The sequence below is a fragment of the Lynx canadensis genome, chromosome D2 (assembly GCF_007474595.2).
Source record: "Lynx canadensis isolate LIC74 chromosome D2, mLynCan4.pri.v2, whole genome shotgun sequence".
In the NCBI taxonomy this organism is placed as follows: domain Eukaryota; kingdom Metazoa; phylum Chordata; class Mammalia; order Carnivora; family Felidae; genus Lynx; species Lynx canadensis.
In genome coordinates, this window is record NC_044313.2 from 6,254,118 (window position 1) to 6,272,456 (window position 18,339).

Genomic DNA, 18,339 nt, shown 5'->3' on the forward strand with positions numbered 1-18,339 from the left:
GGGTTTGAGCCCCGCGTCAGGCTCTGTGCTGACAGCGGGGAGCCTGCTTGGGATTCTCTCTCCCCCCACCCCGTCTCTCTCTGCCCCTCCCCCACTCACGCTGTCTCTCTTTCTCTGAAAATAAATAAATTTGTAAAAATCAAAAAATAAAAGAGACGTTTCTAGAAATAACATCTTCTGCTTCTTTGCTTCTGTTTCAGGTGCTAAACCGGCCCCTGGGATCTGCTTTGAGAGAGTCAACTCCGCAGGGGACCCTTACGGCAACTGTGGCAAAGACTTCAAGAGTTCCTTTGCCAAATGCGAGATGAGGTACGGAAGCTGCGGCCGGACTACGCCATCACTCTGAACTTCCTCCATCGCCAAGGGCTGCTCCCAAACTTTCCCTCTTTGGGACTCTCTGTTCTTGCCCTTCCAGGGATGCTAAATGCGGGAAAATCCAGTGTCAAGGAGGCGCCAGCCGGCCCGTCATCGGTACCAATGCCGTTTCCATCGAAACGAATATCCCGCTGCAGGAAGGAGGGCGGATTCTGTGCCGTGGGACCCACGTGTACTTGGGCAATGACATGCCGGACCCCGGGCTTGTGCTTGCGGGCACAAAGTGTGCGGACGGAAAAGTAAGACACCGGGGCTCTCTTGCATCATAACTATAAGTCTGGAGGGGGGCCCGTTGAGAAGCGTCCTGTCCAGGAACCCACTTAGGAGGTTGGTTTGTTTTCCTAAATCCACTCCTTCCTGCAACTTTGTCTCTGGCATCCAGTTCTGTGCACCCAGAAGGAAACGTTAATAAATCCTGGATCCTGGCCAGACCATGGAGATGCAGATTTGGGAAAATCAAGCCTGGTTTCTCAGCCTTTAGGTGTGAAGAAGTCATTTCTGCACTCTGGGTGTCATGAGTATTTCCAGCCAGGAAATTACTTTGGAAGGAAACGCAGTAGCGTATTACGTTGTTTTTGGAAACGTGGGTTTGGTTTCTGGCACAGCGAGGGCTTGTTCTCACCTGGACAGAACGGGAAGTCACATGTATTTTCAGAGACCCCCAACGAGAGACTAGGAGAGGGGAAGAGATAGGATCAGCTTGAAGCCAAAGAGAGTTCTTTCAGAGACCAAGGGGAAGGTAGACTGAGATATCTGGGGGGTTAGAAATAAAGTCAAAAATGAAAAAAAAAAAAAAGTGAAATGGAGATTTTAACATGCTGCCATGTTGATTTTTCTCACCAAACTTTCTCATCAGGCTAAATGAAAGCAAGTTAATACAGCGTGGTAGGAAAGGAGATTAATTAACCCCCACAAGTTTTTTCAGGGACCATGGGGAAGGGGAAGGAAAAAAAAAGTTAGGGAGAGAGCCATACTATAAGAGACTCTTAAAAACTGAGAATAAACTGAGGGTTGATGGGGGGAGGGCGGGTGATGGGTATTGAGGAGGGCACCTGTTGGGATGAGCACTGGGTGTTGTATGGAAACCAATTTGACAATAAATTTCATATTTAAAAAAAATTTTTTTAAATAAATAAAAATGAAAATAACAAAAATATGAAAAAAAAGGATGCCATCTTCAAAATGATGATGAAATGAACTCGCTCACACAGAGGCCACATAGTAGAATAGAAAGATATGGATTCAGCCCCTTGAGCAGAGTCCCTAGGGCAAGAATTCTGTATACTCACCCCCTTTCCGCCATCTACTCTGACCCATAAGTGCTTCATCTCTAAGGAAATGGGATGATCCAGGAAACACAACGTACATTCCAGGGTCTCCTTAACCACACACGTTAGCTTATATTCTGGCCTTGACCCTGGATAGGATCAAGTTGATTTTTGAAACTATAGCCTGAACAGCCAGAGCCAGGTGCATCTGAACCCTGAAATTCCAAGGACTCAATTCCTCAATGAGTGTTTTTCTCCATGTACAAGAATAAATGTGTTTTGCTCTTTATTTCTGCAGAACACGGGTTCTTTGAAAGCCACGCTTGCCTTTGCTCATGGGTTGGGAGGGGATTTTGACCAGGGTCCTGCTGTGTCCTTTGTAACCTCAGACGATTTCTTGTCTCGGCTGGAATGTGACCGTCCCCTCGGCCAGGTTTCCCACCAGCCTTTGGAGCTGCTTAAAGCTGACACTTTTGTCAAAGGGTGTCGCTTGAGTGCCTTCCACAAGCTGTTGGGGTCAGATGGTGAACTTCCCATAGGAAGGCTCTGCTTGATTAAATATGCTTCTGGAATCTAAAACTTAGACTTCTCTTCCTCTGACTCCACCAATTTGTAACATCTTATGGGAGATAAAGGGCCTGCTCCTTTGAGTCTGGTGTATATTATGCACCTTTAAAATGAGACTAAACTCTTGCAACCAACCCAGTGTCATTCAGCAAATTACTGCCTCTGCAAAGTTTAATAAACACAAGGGAACTGCCTGTTTTCCTCTGCTGAGCATTTCTGTTGATGGTTTATGTCATCGATGATAGTACTTGTCAGTCAGTAATTTGGAAAAGTTCCCATATTTCGATATCGCCTTCAAAAGGTCCTTGGACCTTGGATTTCTTGGAGTCTCTGAGTCTGCACAGGCCCTAGGTTAAGGGCTGGTGCATTTCTCCCGTCCTGTATCTTTCAACGGAAGGGGCCATTGAGGGGGAGGGGAGGCGACAGACGCTGTAATTCACACGTCTCACTGCAAGCCCTAAACAAAAACCCTGAGAAAATCAGTTACCGTAATCTCATAATTGACTGAAACCGTATAAAAGTGCCACGCTGACCCTGAGTCACGTTGACCTGAGTCTTGAAACGTGCTGAGTTTGGAGGCAGGCATCAGACTCCAGGTCAGAGTCAAATGGAAAGCCCGTCCTTGTGCTACAGCCGTATTCACTGAAAGGAGAGGGTCTTCCGCGAGCTTTCCTTGCCTTCTCTTTTTAAATCACAGATACGTGTCTGTGCATGTGATCGGAAAAGGGCTGAGAAATTTACCGTGTTCTTCTCCTCCTGCAGATCTGCCTCAATCGTCGATGTCAAAACATAAGTGTCTTCGGCGTTCATGAATGTGCCAAGCAGTGCCACAGCAGAGGGGTGAGTGGGCTGAACGCCTTTTTATAGCCAGTCCACATTAAGCACTCAATCATTCATTTTAAAGGACTCTGCAATCCCTATTTTTTTAACTTCTAAGAAATACAGCAGTCACCTCGATCTTGTCTTCTAAAGATACTAATTTTCTTTGCCCTTTACATAGCATAAGAAATGTGACTTTTATTTAACAAAGAGAATCAGACTGAGCAGTAATGATCTTTTAAATGAACATCCTGTGATTTTTTTTTAAAAAAAGGACTTTGTCATCTTCAAAGTGATTTTAAAACTAACCTTCCTTCGTGAAGGATTTTCCTTTAACGTTTCAAGCAGAGCTGTCCTCCTTTCAACCACGATTCAGAATATGTGTCTGAACTGAAATACTTCCAGAAGGAATTCAGACCAAGAAGACAGAACATACTGACCACATGTTCTTGAAATCACGTACAGTGTGCATTTCAACTCAAGAAGGCTGTTAGTTCAGCTCAGAGAGTTTTTTAGGAGAGAAGAGGACGCTAATTGTTTCAAACATAATTTATTTTTCCTGATGGGCTTAATTATTTCCCAGGGAACCCTATTAATCTTGATTAGCCACGCCAGTGGTTCATTTGTTTTTCTGAAACCTTTTCTGCAGAAATCATGCTCCCAATTCTATTTTTAAAACTTGCACACACTCGCCAGTGATCCTAGCACAGAATTATGGGGGTTTTCGTGAAATTACTATTGCGTTGGAACCGGAAAGGATCGTGATGCCATCTCAGATGGGTTTGCTGACTGTCAGTGTAAAAGGAAGTCCTTTTATGTCTTCGTGGGATCAGAGATTTCTTTCTAATGGCTGTGAGAGATGATCTGGTACAGCCTTGTTATCTTACTGATGAAGACGCCCAGACCCAGGTGGCAAGAACGCATGTCCAAGCTTACATGACCGGTTCGTAGTAATGCCAGGGCGGGGTCCCTGGACTCCTCGCTTCGCAACAGCCCTGGGGGCCCATCCATCTGGAGAGGAAAGGCCCATATTTTCTGGGTAGGCGGAGTAGCCGCCATGACTTGGTGACGAATAACTTGACTACGGTCCTTCCCCTAGTGAGGCCAGGCTCACCAGCAGCGCCTCCCAGTGGGGTGTCCCGGTTGCAGTCTCTCTACCACAAGCTGCAAACAGGGCACACGACTCTGGTTTGCGTTGGGAGACTGTGCGAAACGGTGTGGCCAGGACGGTGCCTGAATCCTGGTGGGTGTTACGTCAGCAGCAGCATCGCTGAGGAACAGGCGAGACTCGGTAATCTGTGCTCGGACCCGGCACAGGCTGTGCCCTTCAGTAGTTAATTCTGCGTGGCTTCAGCTTATCAGGAATATACTTTCCAGCTTCTCGCCGGTTATCTTGACTGTCGGTCTTATTTTAAGCAATTGGGGCAGGTGGTTGACTCGTCACAAAAAAAAAAAAATCAGTGCAAAGCAGGAAAACATTACAAATAAGACATACACAGCAAGCATTTTATTTTTGCCTTAAAATATTAAAGTATGCACTTGGCCCCTCCAGCAGTGTTTTGATGCAGGACTGAGGCCTTCGGGGCCTGTGCACCCCAGTAGCTCCGCACTGACCTCCTTCTATAAACCACCCAAAGCGCATCATCTACGACGTAAAGTCTGTTTCCCTAAGCGGAAGAGAAACTCGGACCCTCAGAAGCCATCTGAGCTCAGAACCCTTCCGGCCTGCGCCACGGTTCCCAGCCGTTCCCAATTGTCCCACCCGTTCCAAACTGGTCAGAAATTCTTTGTAGCCACTTGCCTGTATCCCGTGTTCCCAAAGCACGCACTCCAAGTCTCTAGAAATAGTATCCTCTTGGGTTCATGCTCCTATTCGCGGGTTCATGCAGTGGCTCGGTGAGTTCCATGTGTGATAGCAGCAAGTCGAACAGCCAGGGTGGGTTGGGGACCAGCCTCCATCGGTCACCCTCGCTAACCAGGAGAGCCGGAGCTGGCTCCTCCCTGGAGTGCTCTGGTCTCCAAGCTAGGCTACTCGTTCAGGGGCCCCCCACCCAGAGCAACGCCCGCCCTCCCGCTTTCTCGGGCACCCCTTTCCTGACGGGCGAGGGCCACCCTCTCATGTCACGAGGACACCAGCTTTTGGTAGACCGTGCCCAGTGCTCATTCACAGCCGGGCGCCAAGGAGGGGCCGCTGGGAGCCTGCGAGAGGGAGGTGGGCGTTTCGGGCACGAGATGTCCGAGCAGGTCACCAGCCTCTCTGAGCCTGCTGTCCGAAGGAAGCGGGGCTGTGCCCAAGAGCTCAGATTCCGCACCCCTGCAGCAGGGTCACTCCTCACCACAGAGGGGGCTCCTCATCATGGTCAGATGGGGAGGGGGGGGGAGTGCTGCACTGCAAAAGAGGGACACAGCAATTGACTGAGAAGGAAAGGGGTGGACGTAGCGGATGAACCCCAAAAACCTCCATCCTCCCCCTACCAGGCAGGTCATGTTTTATCTGCAGCCTCGGACTCTGGTCTCACCTGTGCTGCGTTTGGGGTTTAGTCTCGCAGCGACATTTCTGCCCCCGGCTGTATCGGGGCTGATGGGGACTCTGACCACAGGGCCTTTGCTTCGGTGCAGCAGCCGATCAGGGCTCAGAGACTGACCGCCGCCCCGTGTGCCGGGTGGGTCCTAATGCTGCTTCCCTCTTGCTGTCCTTCTCCCCTGCTGCCCGGACAGGTGTGTAACAACAGGAAGAACTGCCACTGTGAGGCCCACTGGGCGCCTCCCTTCTGTGACAAGTTTGGCTTTGGGGGAAGCACAGACAGCGGCCCCATCCGGCAGGCAGGTGAGTGGGGCCAGGGCGTCCCTGGGAGTGGGCGCTGAGCCAGTGGAGGGGGGGGCAGTGGAAAGCCAGGCAGGGATGCTCCCGACTGAGACGGAAGGGCTTGGTCAAGGCCAGCCTCTCCCTCCCAAGAGAGGTGTGAAGGGGCCAAGCGGTGTGGAGGCGACTGTCCCTTAAAGCCCTTCCTAGAGAGACGCCTCCTCTCAGTGAAGGCTAACGGCCCCCGGTCCCCGGTCCCCGGTCCCCGCAGCAGCAGTAGTAAAAGCAACCGCTTCTATTTATTGAGTTGTCAGGGGCAAGCCCAGGAGCGGGGCGTTTTACATGCATGACCTCCTCGAATCCCTGCCTGACCCTGAGGGCAGAGTTCACATAAAGGACTTGAGGCTCAGGGGAGTCACTCACCCGCAGTCACTTACCCAGCGTCACACAGCTATCACGGAGACCACGTCCGTCTCCCCCTTAAAAAGTTCATCGCAGCCGTGCTCGACGCCCCAGTTCTTTTCTCCCCGGATGACCTTGGGAAATGGCCTTCGGGGCATTGCTGTTTGAGCACTTGTCAGGCAGTGAAGAGGCAAGTCTGAACGGTGTCCTTTGTGGCGAGAAATGAACCGGGGGTCCACAGGGCCCACACCCCCCGAGCCCACTTGTGCTGACACCTCAGGGCTCGCCTGAGCCCCAGGCCCCCCCAGATGGTGGCCGATGCGGCGACAGCGGACGTCACGTGTCCTCAAGTCCTGCTGTGACCGGCAGTGGCGTCACCGTAGTCCCCCGGACGACAGACAGGACCTGCGCACCCCGGGTGCGCTGCAGCCCGGGCAGCCAGTGCAGTGCTCGCCGTCGGCTCACTCGGCCCGGGAGCTGCTGGTGGGCACATCTGTGGGGACGGTGTCGCGAGGAGGGGCCGTGAGTTCCTATCCTCCTTCGGCTTAAATACGGGTGTGTCTCCGGCCCTGCAGCAGCTACAGAAAGGCCTGGAAAGTCTTGGCCTCCAGTGAGCATCCCTCCCAGGGGCAGGAAACCGGGGCCCGGCCCCGCGTCCCCAGCCCTCGCCGAACCTCTCCGCCCTGACCGCGGCGTTCCGGCTGCCCCGCGTCCACGTTCTAACGTGGCGTTGACGTGTGTCGTGCAAAACCAGCGGGGTGCCAGTCTTCTCATCCGACGGGGCACTGCCCCCCCTCCCCCCGCGGCAGGCCAGCAGATGGCACCCAGAGGGGGTTGCAGAGGACGGGCCGGAACGCTCTGGGTCTGTCTGCAGTGTCAACACACACAACCCGTGGGTCTCGGGTCTGGGGGCTTCACGAAAGCTGGGGGTTCACAGCCGTCCGCTCTTCCCCGTGGCAAGTAAGCAAACCTCAACGATCCATCGGCACGGGTGGGGCGGTGAGTCCGCCCACTGCCGCCGTCCCTTCATGAAAGGACATCTAAACACCCAGCACAGAGGCAGGTGCGGGGTGCCGTGCCCCAGGCCCCCCTGCCCCCACGGCCCGCCAGCCTGCCATGGCCCGGTGTTCACGTGGCAAGTGCTTCCAGGACACCTGCCGTGCACCTGCCGCTCTTCCAGGGTCCAGCGTGGCCTGGCGAGTGCCGCGATGGGCAGGGGGACCGTGGGACTCGGGGCCGACGCGGGGGGCGGCCTCGAGGACACAGTGCTTGCACCGGATGAGGGGACCGGGGCGGGGGGCGGGGGTGGGGGCGGCGGGGGAGGGCCTGGGCAGGGATCGTCACCGGTGCAGCCATCACCAGCAGCCTCAGGCGACTGTGGACTGCTGTGGGAAGCACATCCTGACTGTCGCTGGTGGGGACACAGGGACGAACGAACCCACATCTGCGGCTCTCAAGGAAGCCACAGAGCAGTGGGAGCGGCAAGCGACTGTCGCAGGTCCCGACTGCTCTCCACACTGGCAGGCGGAGCCCTCTCCGGGCAGCCCCCGACACGGCTGTGCTCAGAAACCAGCCTCCAAGTCTGGTTTTTCCTTCTCTCCCGCACCCTCCAGGGACCTCGGTGTCTTTGTACTGAACAAAATGGGAGCCAATCACAGAAAGGGGGATGTTTCCTTAGGGAAAATAAGCAGCCACTCCCGGAGAGAGAGAGAGGGTTGCCTCCAAACACTGTATTTCGAGGCTCTAGCGAACATAACAAAAATCTAACAAAACCAAACCTGTGGGCGTTTCCTTTCAGCGAGGAGTTTGGGTGAGGTTTGTTGTTTCTTATTTATTTAGTCACTTAGTTAGTTAGTTAGTTAGTTAGTTAGTTAGTTAGTTAGTTTAGTTAGTGGTGAGAGAGAGAGAGAGACAGCGAGAGAGGGGGACAGAGGATCCAAGCGGGCTCTGCGTTGTCAGCACAGAGCCCGACACGGGGCTCAAACTCACAAACTGTGAGATCGCGACCTGAGCCGAAGTCGGACGCTTCGCCGACTGAGCCACCCAGGCGCCCCTTGTCTTCACCTTCTAGCCTGACAATGTCCTGAAATAAAGTCTTGGTCTAAAAAAAAATACAAGGAAACAAAACAGAAACACAGACTTCAGCGCTAAGGAATGAGAGAAGAAGAGAGCCCGGAGGGGCACATTTGTGATGGGGGCTGGGAAGGTCACGGTTGGGGACGTGCGGGCTCCCTGCCACCCCTCTGGGGCCCCCATCCCTGCTGGGGGCGGGCGGGGCTGTGTGATCAGGGCTGCGGTCCCACCTGCCAGGCTAGGCTCCTGTTGTCAGAAATGAAGGAAGGCGACACGGACAGAACCTCAGGCGTGACCTTTGAAGTAAGACTAATTTGTCAGCACATCATTCAGGGACTCACTCCGATGCTGTGCCTTCCTTCAAAGCTCACGTTGCCGTAAATGTCACGATCTGACACTTCCCATGTATCATTCTCCCTGCCTCTTTCCCTGAGTGCAATCAATGCGTTTTGTTTCAGACAACCAAGGTTTGACCATAGGAGTCCTGGTGACGATCCTGTGTCTTCTCGCTGCTGGATTTGTAGTTTATCTGAAAAGGAAGACGCTAATACGCCTGTTTACAGATAAAAAAACCACCATCGAAAAGCTAAGGTATCTTGGCGATGAGTCCTCTTTTCCAGAAATGGCATTTGAAAGAACATGCAACCAACCTTCTTTGCACTTTGTTTTCCTTAGCAAAGAAGAGGTCAGATGTTCAGATAGTGAAACTGTTGTTTGGGGTTTTTTTTTTAATCTCTGCCAGACCAGCTGCCTCCCTTCCTTTGCCTTCAACGATTTGCTGCTTTTTATATAAATAAGCAGGGTGTTAATGAGTCCCACTGTATTGTTTCCCACCCTTACCTCAGTAATGTTTACAAGACATGGGATGTTAAAATATTTTCATCAGCCGGGGTAGCTTTTGACCCAAATATATTCAAAGGCATTATTGCTGAAATGCCAGCTTTCTATAAAATGTCTCCCAGGTGTCACAAAGCCACGTATGTGTGGATTGCAAGAACTAATTTAACAGAATAGTGGCTTTGGGGGACGGGGGACAGGGGGTGGGGGGCGGGGATCGATATTTATTTTTTAGCCCTGCAAGAACGTTTAGATAATTTGTCCTTTGCGTGTTGTCCACACTGAGTTAAAGTAAGTAAGTTGTTTTTTGAGACTGGGAACCAAATAGAAAAATAGTTAAGTCAACCCAGGGAGAAAAGCTCTGGTTTACGCTTAACGGGACTGCTCACAGGTGTGTGCGCCCTTCTCGGCCGTCGCGCGGCTCGAACCCTGGCCAGGCTCACCTCAGCCACCTCAGCAAAGGCCTGATGAGGAAGCCACCACAATCCAACATGTCGAAGGTAAGTTGTAAACAGACGTGAGAGGTCGGTGTGCACAGCGAGAGACCTGTATCTCAGTGTTTTTCAACAAGAGCTTGAGCGGGAATCGATCCCGGAGAATCTATAGATAGATCGGCAGCGGGAACAGTTCCCTGAAATGCAGCGTGCACACACTGAGTTCCACAAAAGCTTGGTGAGGTGATGGTCAAGGGCCGGAAGGAGGCCCGCTGTGCCCCATGGATGCCCCACTAGGTCCTTGAGGGGCAGGGTCCCCTGTGTGATGTGTGTGCCACATTGTGAGCCATGATCCGTCCAATCGCCCAGACGAGCCCACCGGCTCTGCCTCCCAAGGAGGTTCCCAGTCTTCCTCTTCCCGGGTCCTCCTCTTCCTACGGTTTCAGATGCCGCTGGGGAGGTTTGGGTGAACTTCTTTGGCCCTGTACCTCCCGGTGCATTTCTAGGAGTTATGCTGAGCCTGTGGACGGACCCCATTTGCTCCAGCTCTGGGCTGCGGACACCCTGTCGACCCTCTGGTTTCAAAGAACCGGCTCCTTAACCCAGAGTACCCGCCGGCTCCCTCACGAATTACCACCAGACTTCATTCCAATATTTAGTTTTCCCATCAAGTATTTCTGATGACAAATGATTTCAAAAATTAACATCACGGTGGGGCACCCGGGTGGCTCGGTTGAGCGTCCGACTTTGGCTCAGGTCACGATCTCGCAGTATGTGAGTTCGAGCCCCGCATTGGGCTCTGTGCTGATGCCTCGGAGCCTGGAGCCTGCTTTGGACTCCGTGTCTCCCTCTCTCTCTGCCCCTCCCCTGCTCATGCTCTGTCTGTCTGTCTCTCTCTCTCTGCCAAAAATAGATAAACATTAAAAAAATTTTTTTTAAATTAACGTCACGCATTCAGTAAGCCATAAATAAACTATCTTATCTCCCACGTCTTACCTGATCTACAAGTGTGGAGGATTGGGCTCCAAAGAGGAGGCTGTCATTCCTAACAGGCTTTACCACCTCTCAGCCCCAAATGTGGGACTTGAGCAAGAACAGCTAGCTTTACCCGCGAGAGCCAGAAAAGCGGCTTAATTTTGAGGAGGCAAAAATAGGAAACGACCCAAATTTCCATCAACAGGTAAAAGGATAAGCAAACTTTGGTATATTTACACAATGGAATGCTATTCGGCAGTAAGAAAGAGCGGACTATTAATATACACAACATGAATCTCAAGATAATTATGCCAAGTAAAAGAAGCCTGACAAAGAGTACCTACCCCCTAACTCCATTTGTAAGACATTCTAGAAAATGCAAACTATTTTATGAGGACAGAAAGCATATCAGTAGTTGCAAGGGAGGGCAGCGGGGGAAGGGGGATGGCTTTACGCTCACTATTTTGCGCATCGTGATGGTTTCATCGGTGTGGACACGTGTCACAGTTTTCCACGCTGTCCGGTTTCAGTAGGGGCCGTTAGCCATATGTCCATGGATCCTTAAAAAAGCCGTTTTTTAAAACGAGAGAAAGGAAGGAAAGAGGCGGGGCCTGAGGCACACGGCCCACACTGCATCTGCTCGGGTCTGCCCTGAAAGCAGGGGCACCGGGTACGACATGATGCCCCAGGTGTGGGCCCCTCGCCTCGGCTTCCAGAAGCTTCCATCCTCCTTGCCGGGGGCTTCCTCGGTTCTCCCTGAGCTTTGAAGGCATCCTCACGCCTCGCTGAACAACTCCTTCGTCACTTCCAAGAGATCTGGAGTGTGTCCTCAAACTCACTGGCGCCTCCTTAGTTGCCTTGCGCGCCTATCTGTTAACGAGTGAAACCAGTTTTTACAGTTCACGTAGAAATCGATCCTGCTGGTCCACGCTGGGGAGGACGGGTGCTTCTGCTACAATCGCGAACTTTAAACAAACGATGATAGACTCCCTCTCGTGCAACGGCACCGCCGGCCCCTTCAGCTACAGCGGACCAGTCAGCCCCCCTGTCTCCTAAGGAGGCGAGACCCATGACACCATGGCTTTTGCTCCGTCCCTGCAGGACAACGCCAGGAGGTGGCCACAGTGTCAGAATCTTGACATCAGCGGACCCCTCAGAGCCCTCGACGCCCCTCCGCCCAGTTCGCCTCAGCGAGTGCTCCCGCCTCTCCAGAAGGCTCCCCGTGCACCCCTCGTCCCCGCCAGACCCCTGCCGGCCAACCCTGCTCTTCGGCAGGCCCAGGTATGCCTTCCGCCGCTGCTGTGATGAATGCCATTCAAATCCAGACCCTGCCACTTGCCCACGTCTAGTTGCTTAACTTGCCGGGGCCTTTATGAATCAGAGACAATTCAGCTCCTCAGATGGTTGAGAGATAAAGCGTTTAGTGCTTGATGTATAGTCCCGATGCAACACGTACTCGTTTCCTTAGAATATTTTTTTTTTTTTTTTTTTTTTTTTATTTTTTTTTTTTATTTTGGTGTGTGGGTGAGAGAGAGAGACAGAGCATGAACGGGGGAGGGGCAGAGAGAGAGGGAGACACAGAATCGGAAGCAGGCTCCAGGCTCCGGGCCGTCAGCCCAGAGCCCGACGCGGGGCTCGAACTCACGGACCGCGAGATCGTGACCTGAGCCGAAGTCGGACGCTCAACCGACTGAGCCACCCAGGCGCCCCTCCTTAGAATATTTTTCTGTTCAGAACGGTAAGGGTCCCCGTGCAACTTACCACCTACACCGTGACGCTTTTGAGAATGGCGGGGCCACTGCTAATAGTGAGGCCTGGACAATGAAATGAATATGGTCACTTTAGGAATATTAATGGGCATCCCTTCTTACCCTTTTTCATTTTCTTTTTTTTTTAAGTTTATTTATTCATTTAGAGAGAGAGGAGTGGGAGATTGTGAGCAGGGAAGGGACAGAGAGAGGGGGAGAGAGAATCCCAAGCAGGCTCCGCATGGACAGCACGGGGCTCGATCTCACGAACCATGAGATCATAATCTAAGTCGAAATCAAGAGTCAGTCATTTAACCAACGGAGCCACCCAGGTGCCCCCCATTTTTCATTTTCAAAACTATTTGCAAGAATCCACCCACTGAGTTTCTCCGTAGCAGATGCAGCATGGTATTAGACCCTCTATATATCAACTCATTTTTATGCTGTTTCAGAAGTAACAGTTTCTGTTTGTTATAACCATGAGTAAGACATCATTTAACAATAGAAAACTCGAGGGGGAACAGGTAGTAAAAACAAGCAAATGAAAACCACAGAGAAATAATCCCTGGCAAGTTTTTGCTATCGTCATACTGCTATGATTTCTGGACTGAACTGTGATGTGTATTTTGACATAATTTACATTGTGCTCTGTGCACAGTGCTTTATATACTACTTTTTTGCCTTAAAATCATTCCTATTTGCCATGGCATTAGAAATTCTTAGAAATGTTATTTGAACCATAGCACTCTACATGTATAAAGAATACTTTTTTTTTTAAGCACTTGCCGATTAGTGGGCAATTTCAGACATCTCTAAGTTCTGCTGTGATAAATCGCTCTGTTGTGAAGGTCTAGACAGATAAATTTGGGAAACTTTAATTATTCCTTTAGGAGAGATTCCTAAAAGTGAAAATGTTGGGTGGAAAAATGCTATAACCCTTTTAAGCCTCTTAATACAGAAACTAAATATTTTTTCAGGACTACTCTGTATATTTATGTTTCCACATTATTACAGAGACCACGACTTTGCTAGTTCTAAGTATTACCATTTCAAAGCCTTGCCAATTTGATATAAAAAAAAAAATCTCTTTTTTTTTTCTGTCTAGTGGTTCCATCACTTACTGAAAGGGGATATTAACATTTTCAACTATAAACGTGTCTCTTCTCAGGCTATCAGTTTTTCCTTCATGTATTTTGAAGTTCTGGTGTTTGTGGTAGACACAGTTAGAATTGTTGTGTTTTCTTGGTGAATGGACCCTTTTATCATTATGTCATGTCCCTCTTTAGTTCTGGTAATTACCTTTGTTCCAAAATCTACTTTATCTCATACTAATATATCCACTTCAGTTTTCTTCTGATTCGTGTTTGCAAGGTTTATCTTTTCCTACCTTTCTACTCTTAATGTACCTGTGTCATCTTATTGAAAATGAGTTTCTCAGAGACCGCATGTAGTTGGGTCATCCATTCCATCAGTCACTGCCTTTTAACAGATGTCTAGATCATTTACTTTTAATGCAATCATTGATGTTAGAATTCGTCTACCACTTTCATATTGTTCCCTCTGATTTTTGTTTCTTGTGCTCCACTTCCCTGAACTCCTATGGATTAGTTGAACATTTTTTAGTATTCTGTGCTGATTTATCTCTAGTTTTCTTTGAGATTTGTCTTCGTATAGTTTTCTCTACACTTGCCGGAAAGCAGGATTCTCAACCTCGGCATTGCTGGCATCTGGGGTTGGATACCTCTTTGTTGAATGGGACTGTCCTGTGTGTCGTAGAATGTTTAGCTGCATCTTGGTTTCCATCGACTAGATGGCAGTAGCATGTGTGACCATATCTCCAAATATTGCCAGATGTCCCCAAGGGGACAAAATCATCTCACTGAAAAACTGCTGTTCTAAAGGTTACACCACGTGTGCCTAACTTAACATAGTCTACTGGTGTTAGTACATCATCACTTCAAGTGGAGTGGAAAAACGTTACCTCCTTCAAGGTGTCTTTAGCCTCCTTCCTCCCTTTATCACATCGATGTCTTGCGTGTTGTACATTGAGAACCACTTCAGATACTGTAATTTTGCTTTCGACCATCAAACAGAAGTTTGGAAACTTAGGAGTGGTCTCCTACATCTACTTATATATCCAGCCTTTCTCTTCTTCCTTCATTCCTGATATTCTGCGTTTCTTTCTACTATCATTTCCTCTCTGTCTGAAAAACTTCTCTTTAGCTATTCTGTTAAAGCAGGTCTGCTGCCGACAAGTTCTTTTGCTTTTCATTCATCCAATGTCTATCTCGCCTTTAATCCTGAAGGATATTTTCACTGGATATAGAATTCTGGGTTGACTATTCTCTCCACAATTGAAAAATGCTGTTCCACCTCATTCTGGCCTCTGTGGCGATGAGACATCCACCAAAAAGTTCCTCCCACAGTCTCTGTTCCAGGGAAGAGAGGTGGCCACGTATCGTAAGCAGGATTGGAAGGCAGGGCTCTACCATCTCCAAGATGTGGCGCCCAGCTGGGGGGCAGAGGGGATGGCTTTTGTGTGCCCACCTGGAGTGAGAGTAAGGTCAGGTATGGTCAAAACATTTCACTCTTACTGGGTCACCCTGTTCCCACGTCTTTGGGCTAGAGACAGCAGGCTTTCCTCGAGCCTCTTTTTGGTCTGGTGCCATTGGCATTTCCAGATTGGGAGCCTCTCCAGAGCCCAGGCCAGGATATAAAAAAGGCAAAACCAAAAACAAGAACTCACTATTGGGTAGTTCTGTGGGTTCTAAGGTCTGTAGGCAGTCCGCTTACTTTTTTCCAGCTTCCAGAGTCTCTGTAAGTTGCTCCGTGGATTTTCTCGAAACTTTTTTGTGGTAATTCACAGGAGGTGCAGGAGGTAATTCGCAGGAGGTGTAGGTTGTAGTGTGCTTATTTCATCTTGTCCAGACCTCATTTCTTTTTGTATTTCTCTGATTACTGCTACACTTGAACTGCTTTTGATACATCTCTTAACCAATGGTGTGCCGTTACATTGCTGTCAACAAAACAAAACACGAAAAGCCTTGATTTTTCGGCGATTTCTCTGCCATAATGAAAAATCCCACCATGGCCAATTTCAAGCAATCAAAGTGAGGTCACTAAATGAGGAGCAGGGATTGGCTGACATGGGCTAGTACCCGCGGCTCCAACATGCAGCTGCTATTTATCACCTGTATTTGTTCTGTGAACTGTCTGTTCCTACCCCTTGCCTATGTTTTTCTACTTGAGAGAGTTTTTCTTCCTGATTTGTAAGAGTTTATTTTCTTAATGAGGACTATGTATCCTTTTCCAGTAATTTATTATAAACATTTCCCTAATTCATCTTTGAATTTTATTTATGATATTTTGGGTTGTAAAAGGACTTCCAGCTTTGAACATTAAATGTATTCAGTATTTGTGAATTCTCCCATTTCTTTGTGCTTGCAAAGTCCCCTTCCGTTTCAATACCACTCAAGATCTACCTCCAGTTTCTTCTGTGTGTTTCGATGGCTGTTGAGAGCCCTTTTACATCTGTTTTTCTAACCTGACGTGGATTTACGTTGGTGGAAGGCAGTGGGCATGTCCTAAACCTTTTGGGCGATGGACTTATTCGAGATCTGATGAAAGCTTTGAACCTTCAGAAAACGCGCCACACCTCAATATTTTGTGTGCGGATTTCAGATTTCTGCCGAGCCCGTAAGCCTCTTCCCCACAGAGTCCCTTATACAAAGCCTTTTTATGTATCTTCAAGCAACTTATCAGTCCACCATGTCAAACCGGGACTGTCTTTAACAGACCATGGGATCTGAGGCAAGATATTTCTACTTGCTGGAATCCCTTTTTCCTGACAGCAGCGAATGCCTACAGAAGTCACTCCCTCAAGATTTCCTTTAAGACAGGCCCCCCAAAAAGGCCATTCTGTTTTTGTGAAACTAAGGAAATGTTACCCTTTAAACATCAGGAACTGAAAAATCCACATTTCTCACTCCAGGCTGGTGTGTGTCTGGAGCTTTTCCGAGACATGTGATAGACATTTAGCTCACGCTTTCTCTCCCGTCACACATAGGAAACTGAAATTAATTCCATGCAGGTGTGGCGAATATTTGGAGGTGGCTCTTACTTGGCATCACAGATTGAATCCACTGACTGACATGTGGCACCTTAGAGTCCCCGTGCCCTGCCCCACACGGCTTGACCAACAGACTGTGGTTAGCCGTGTCTCGTGTGTCCAAACTTACCATCCAAACTTTCCGGAAGGAAAATGTTATCATGAACGTAATATGTACGTCCCATCGAAAGGATTAGTTCTTTATAGAAAACATTGGATCTCTCCAGCAAATGTTCTATTTGATTTCTACAAATGTAAGACACTGGGATCAGCTCCGTCTCTTGTCCACGAACGTGCCCTTCCTGTGTCCCTTTCCTTCACGGGGTAATGGCCCTCGGCACGCAGGCTTCTCTACCTAACTCCTCAGCTTTGATCAAGGAAACAAACTTCCGCTTCCTTTTCATCCTGTCAGCTATTTTGGAGGAAACTAATCCAGGGCGTTCATCTAGCTGTTAGCTGACTGCGGCCAAGATCCCCCACAGCACAAAAGGCAAAGAGTGGGCTTGGGAACAGGGTAAAATAATGAAAACCAAAGGGGTCACAGAGGTGTGTGATCACCTTGTGTGCATGTGTAGGCGGGAGCATCCTAGAATGCCCTCATTCTAGTGGCATTGAGTCTGCCCTGCCCTAAAGGAAACACATTCTTGAGGGGATCAGACCAATAGGCATACGTTTGCATATTACGTGTATCTTTCAAAGCAGCAAGGGACTTTTCCTGCGCCTGCTGCTGCCAGTAGGGTTCATCTCAGACTCTGGAAGGCAAGAAAGAGGAAAGAAAAACGGGGGAAGTTCCAGAGGTGGCTGTGGGTGGACCCCAGAAGGCTTTGAGAGACCTTCTGGTGATGGTTGTTCTGAAGATATTTTATTTGGTTTTTCTCTGACTACAATAGTGTGAAAAATCAATCCGCTTTGCCCCCTTCCCCGGCCCCCCGCAAAAAGTCAATTCTACCATTATGGTAATTTTTTAAAGACAAAGAGTAATGTGTACTAACGGAAGAAGATAGAAGCACCTAGCAAGTGTGGGTCTTGAGCAGAAGTCTGAAAGTACCTTCTGGGGAAGAAGCCGCTTGAGACGGCAGGCGTGAGCAGACACCAGCCGCGGGAGAGGAGAGACCAGCGCTTGGCTGCAGAAGGGTGCACAGAATAATCCAGGGAAAGAAGCAGTTTCTTTTTTTTTTTTTTTTTTTTTTTGGTAATTGTTTTTAATGTTAATATTGCGAGAGAGAGAGAAAGAACACAAGCAGGAGAGGGGCAGAAAGAGAGAAGGGCACAGAGGATCCAAAGCAGGCTCCATGCTGACAGCAGTGGAGCCCAATGCGGGGCTCAAACTCGCAGACCGCGAGATCATGACCTGAGCCGAAGTCGGGTGCGTAACCGACTGAGCCACCCCGGTGCCCCAGAGAAGCCCTTTCTCGACTGCAGGCTTTGTTCGTGAAGTCAACTGACCTGACTTCCAGGAAGGAGACAGGGAGATGCCAGAAACACAGGGTGAGCTAGGGGCCCCTGGAGTGAAAACGTCTGACACCAAGTTTTGCGTCTGCGGGCTGGTCCCTATGATGTCCTCAAACCTTCGGGGAAGCACGCACACCATCACCACTGTGACCTAGAGTCAGTCCCCAGTAGGCTGGAGAATGAAGGAGAAGCTGATGTCCAGGGAGAGAGTAGCACCCTGAAGGGTCAGGTCGGAGACGCCCAGTGGGGGAGGAGGCAGGCAGCAGCTGGAAACAGAGACGCCAGGCGGGGAACCAAGATGGGTCTGGGCGCGGACGGGGCGTCCTGCTGTCCCATAAGACGGGGCCTCCAGCCATTCAAGCTGAACGTAACGATAAGTGTGACCCTCAAAAGAGCAGAAAATATGAGGACACGACTGTTCTTAATTGCCAAACACCAGTGTGTATGATTTTGCTTCTGGAAGAGAAGATGGGCCAAT

The 18,339-nt window shown here is 49.6% G+C and overlaps 1 protein-coding gene across 1 annotated transcript in view; it reads left to right on the plus strand.

Annotated features, from left to right (window-relative positions):
* Positions 1-18,339, plus strand: part of ADAM12 (ADAM metallopeptidase domain 12) — a 349,938-nt gene that overhangs the window by 311,326 nt on the left and 20,273 nt on the right. The window contains exons 15-21 of the mRNA XM_030334765.1: positions 201-309; positions 416-614; positions 2,973-3,050; positions 5,748-5,856; positions 8,766-8,898; positions 9,536-9,644; positions 11,655-11,834. Coding sequence (XP_030190625.1) covers positions 201-309; positions 416-614; positions 2,973-3,050; positions 5,748-5,856; positions 8,766-8,898; positions 9,536-9,644; positions 11,655-11,834 — 917 coding nt within the window. The remainder of the gene's footprint in view (positions 1-200; positions 310-415; positions 615-2,972; positions 3,051-5,747; positions 5,857-8,765; positions 8,899-9,535; positions 9,645-11,654; positions 11,835-18,339) is intronic.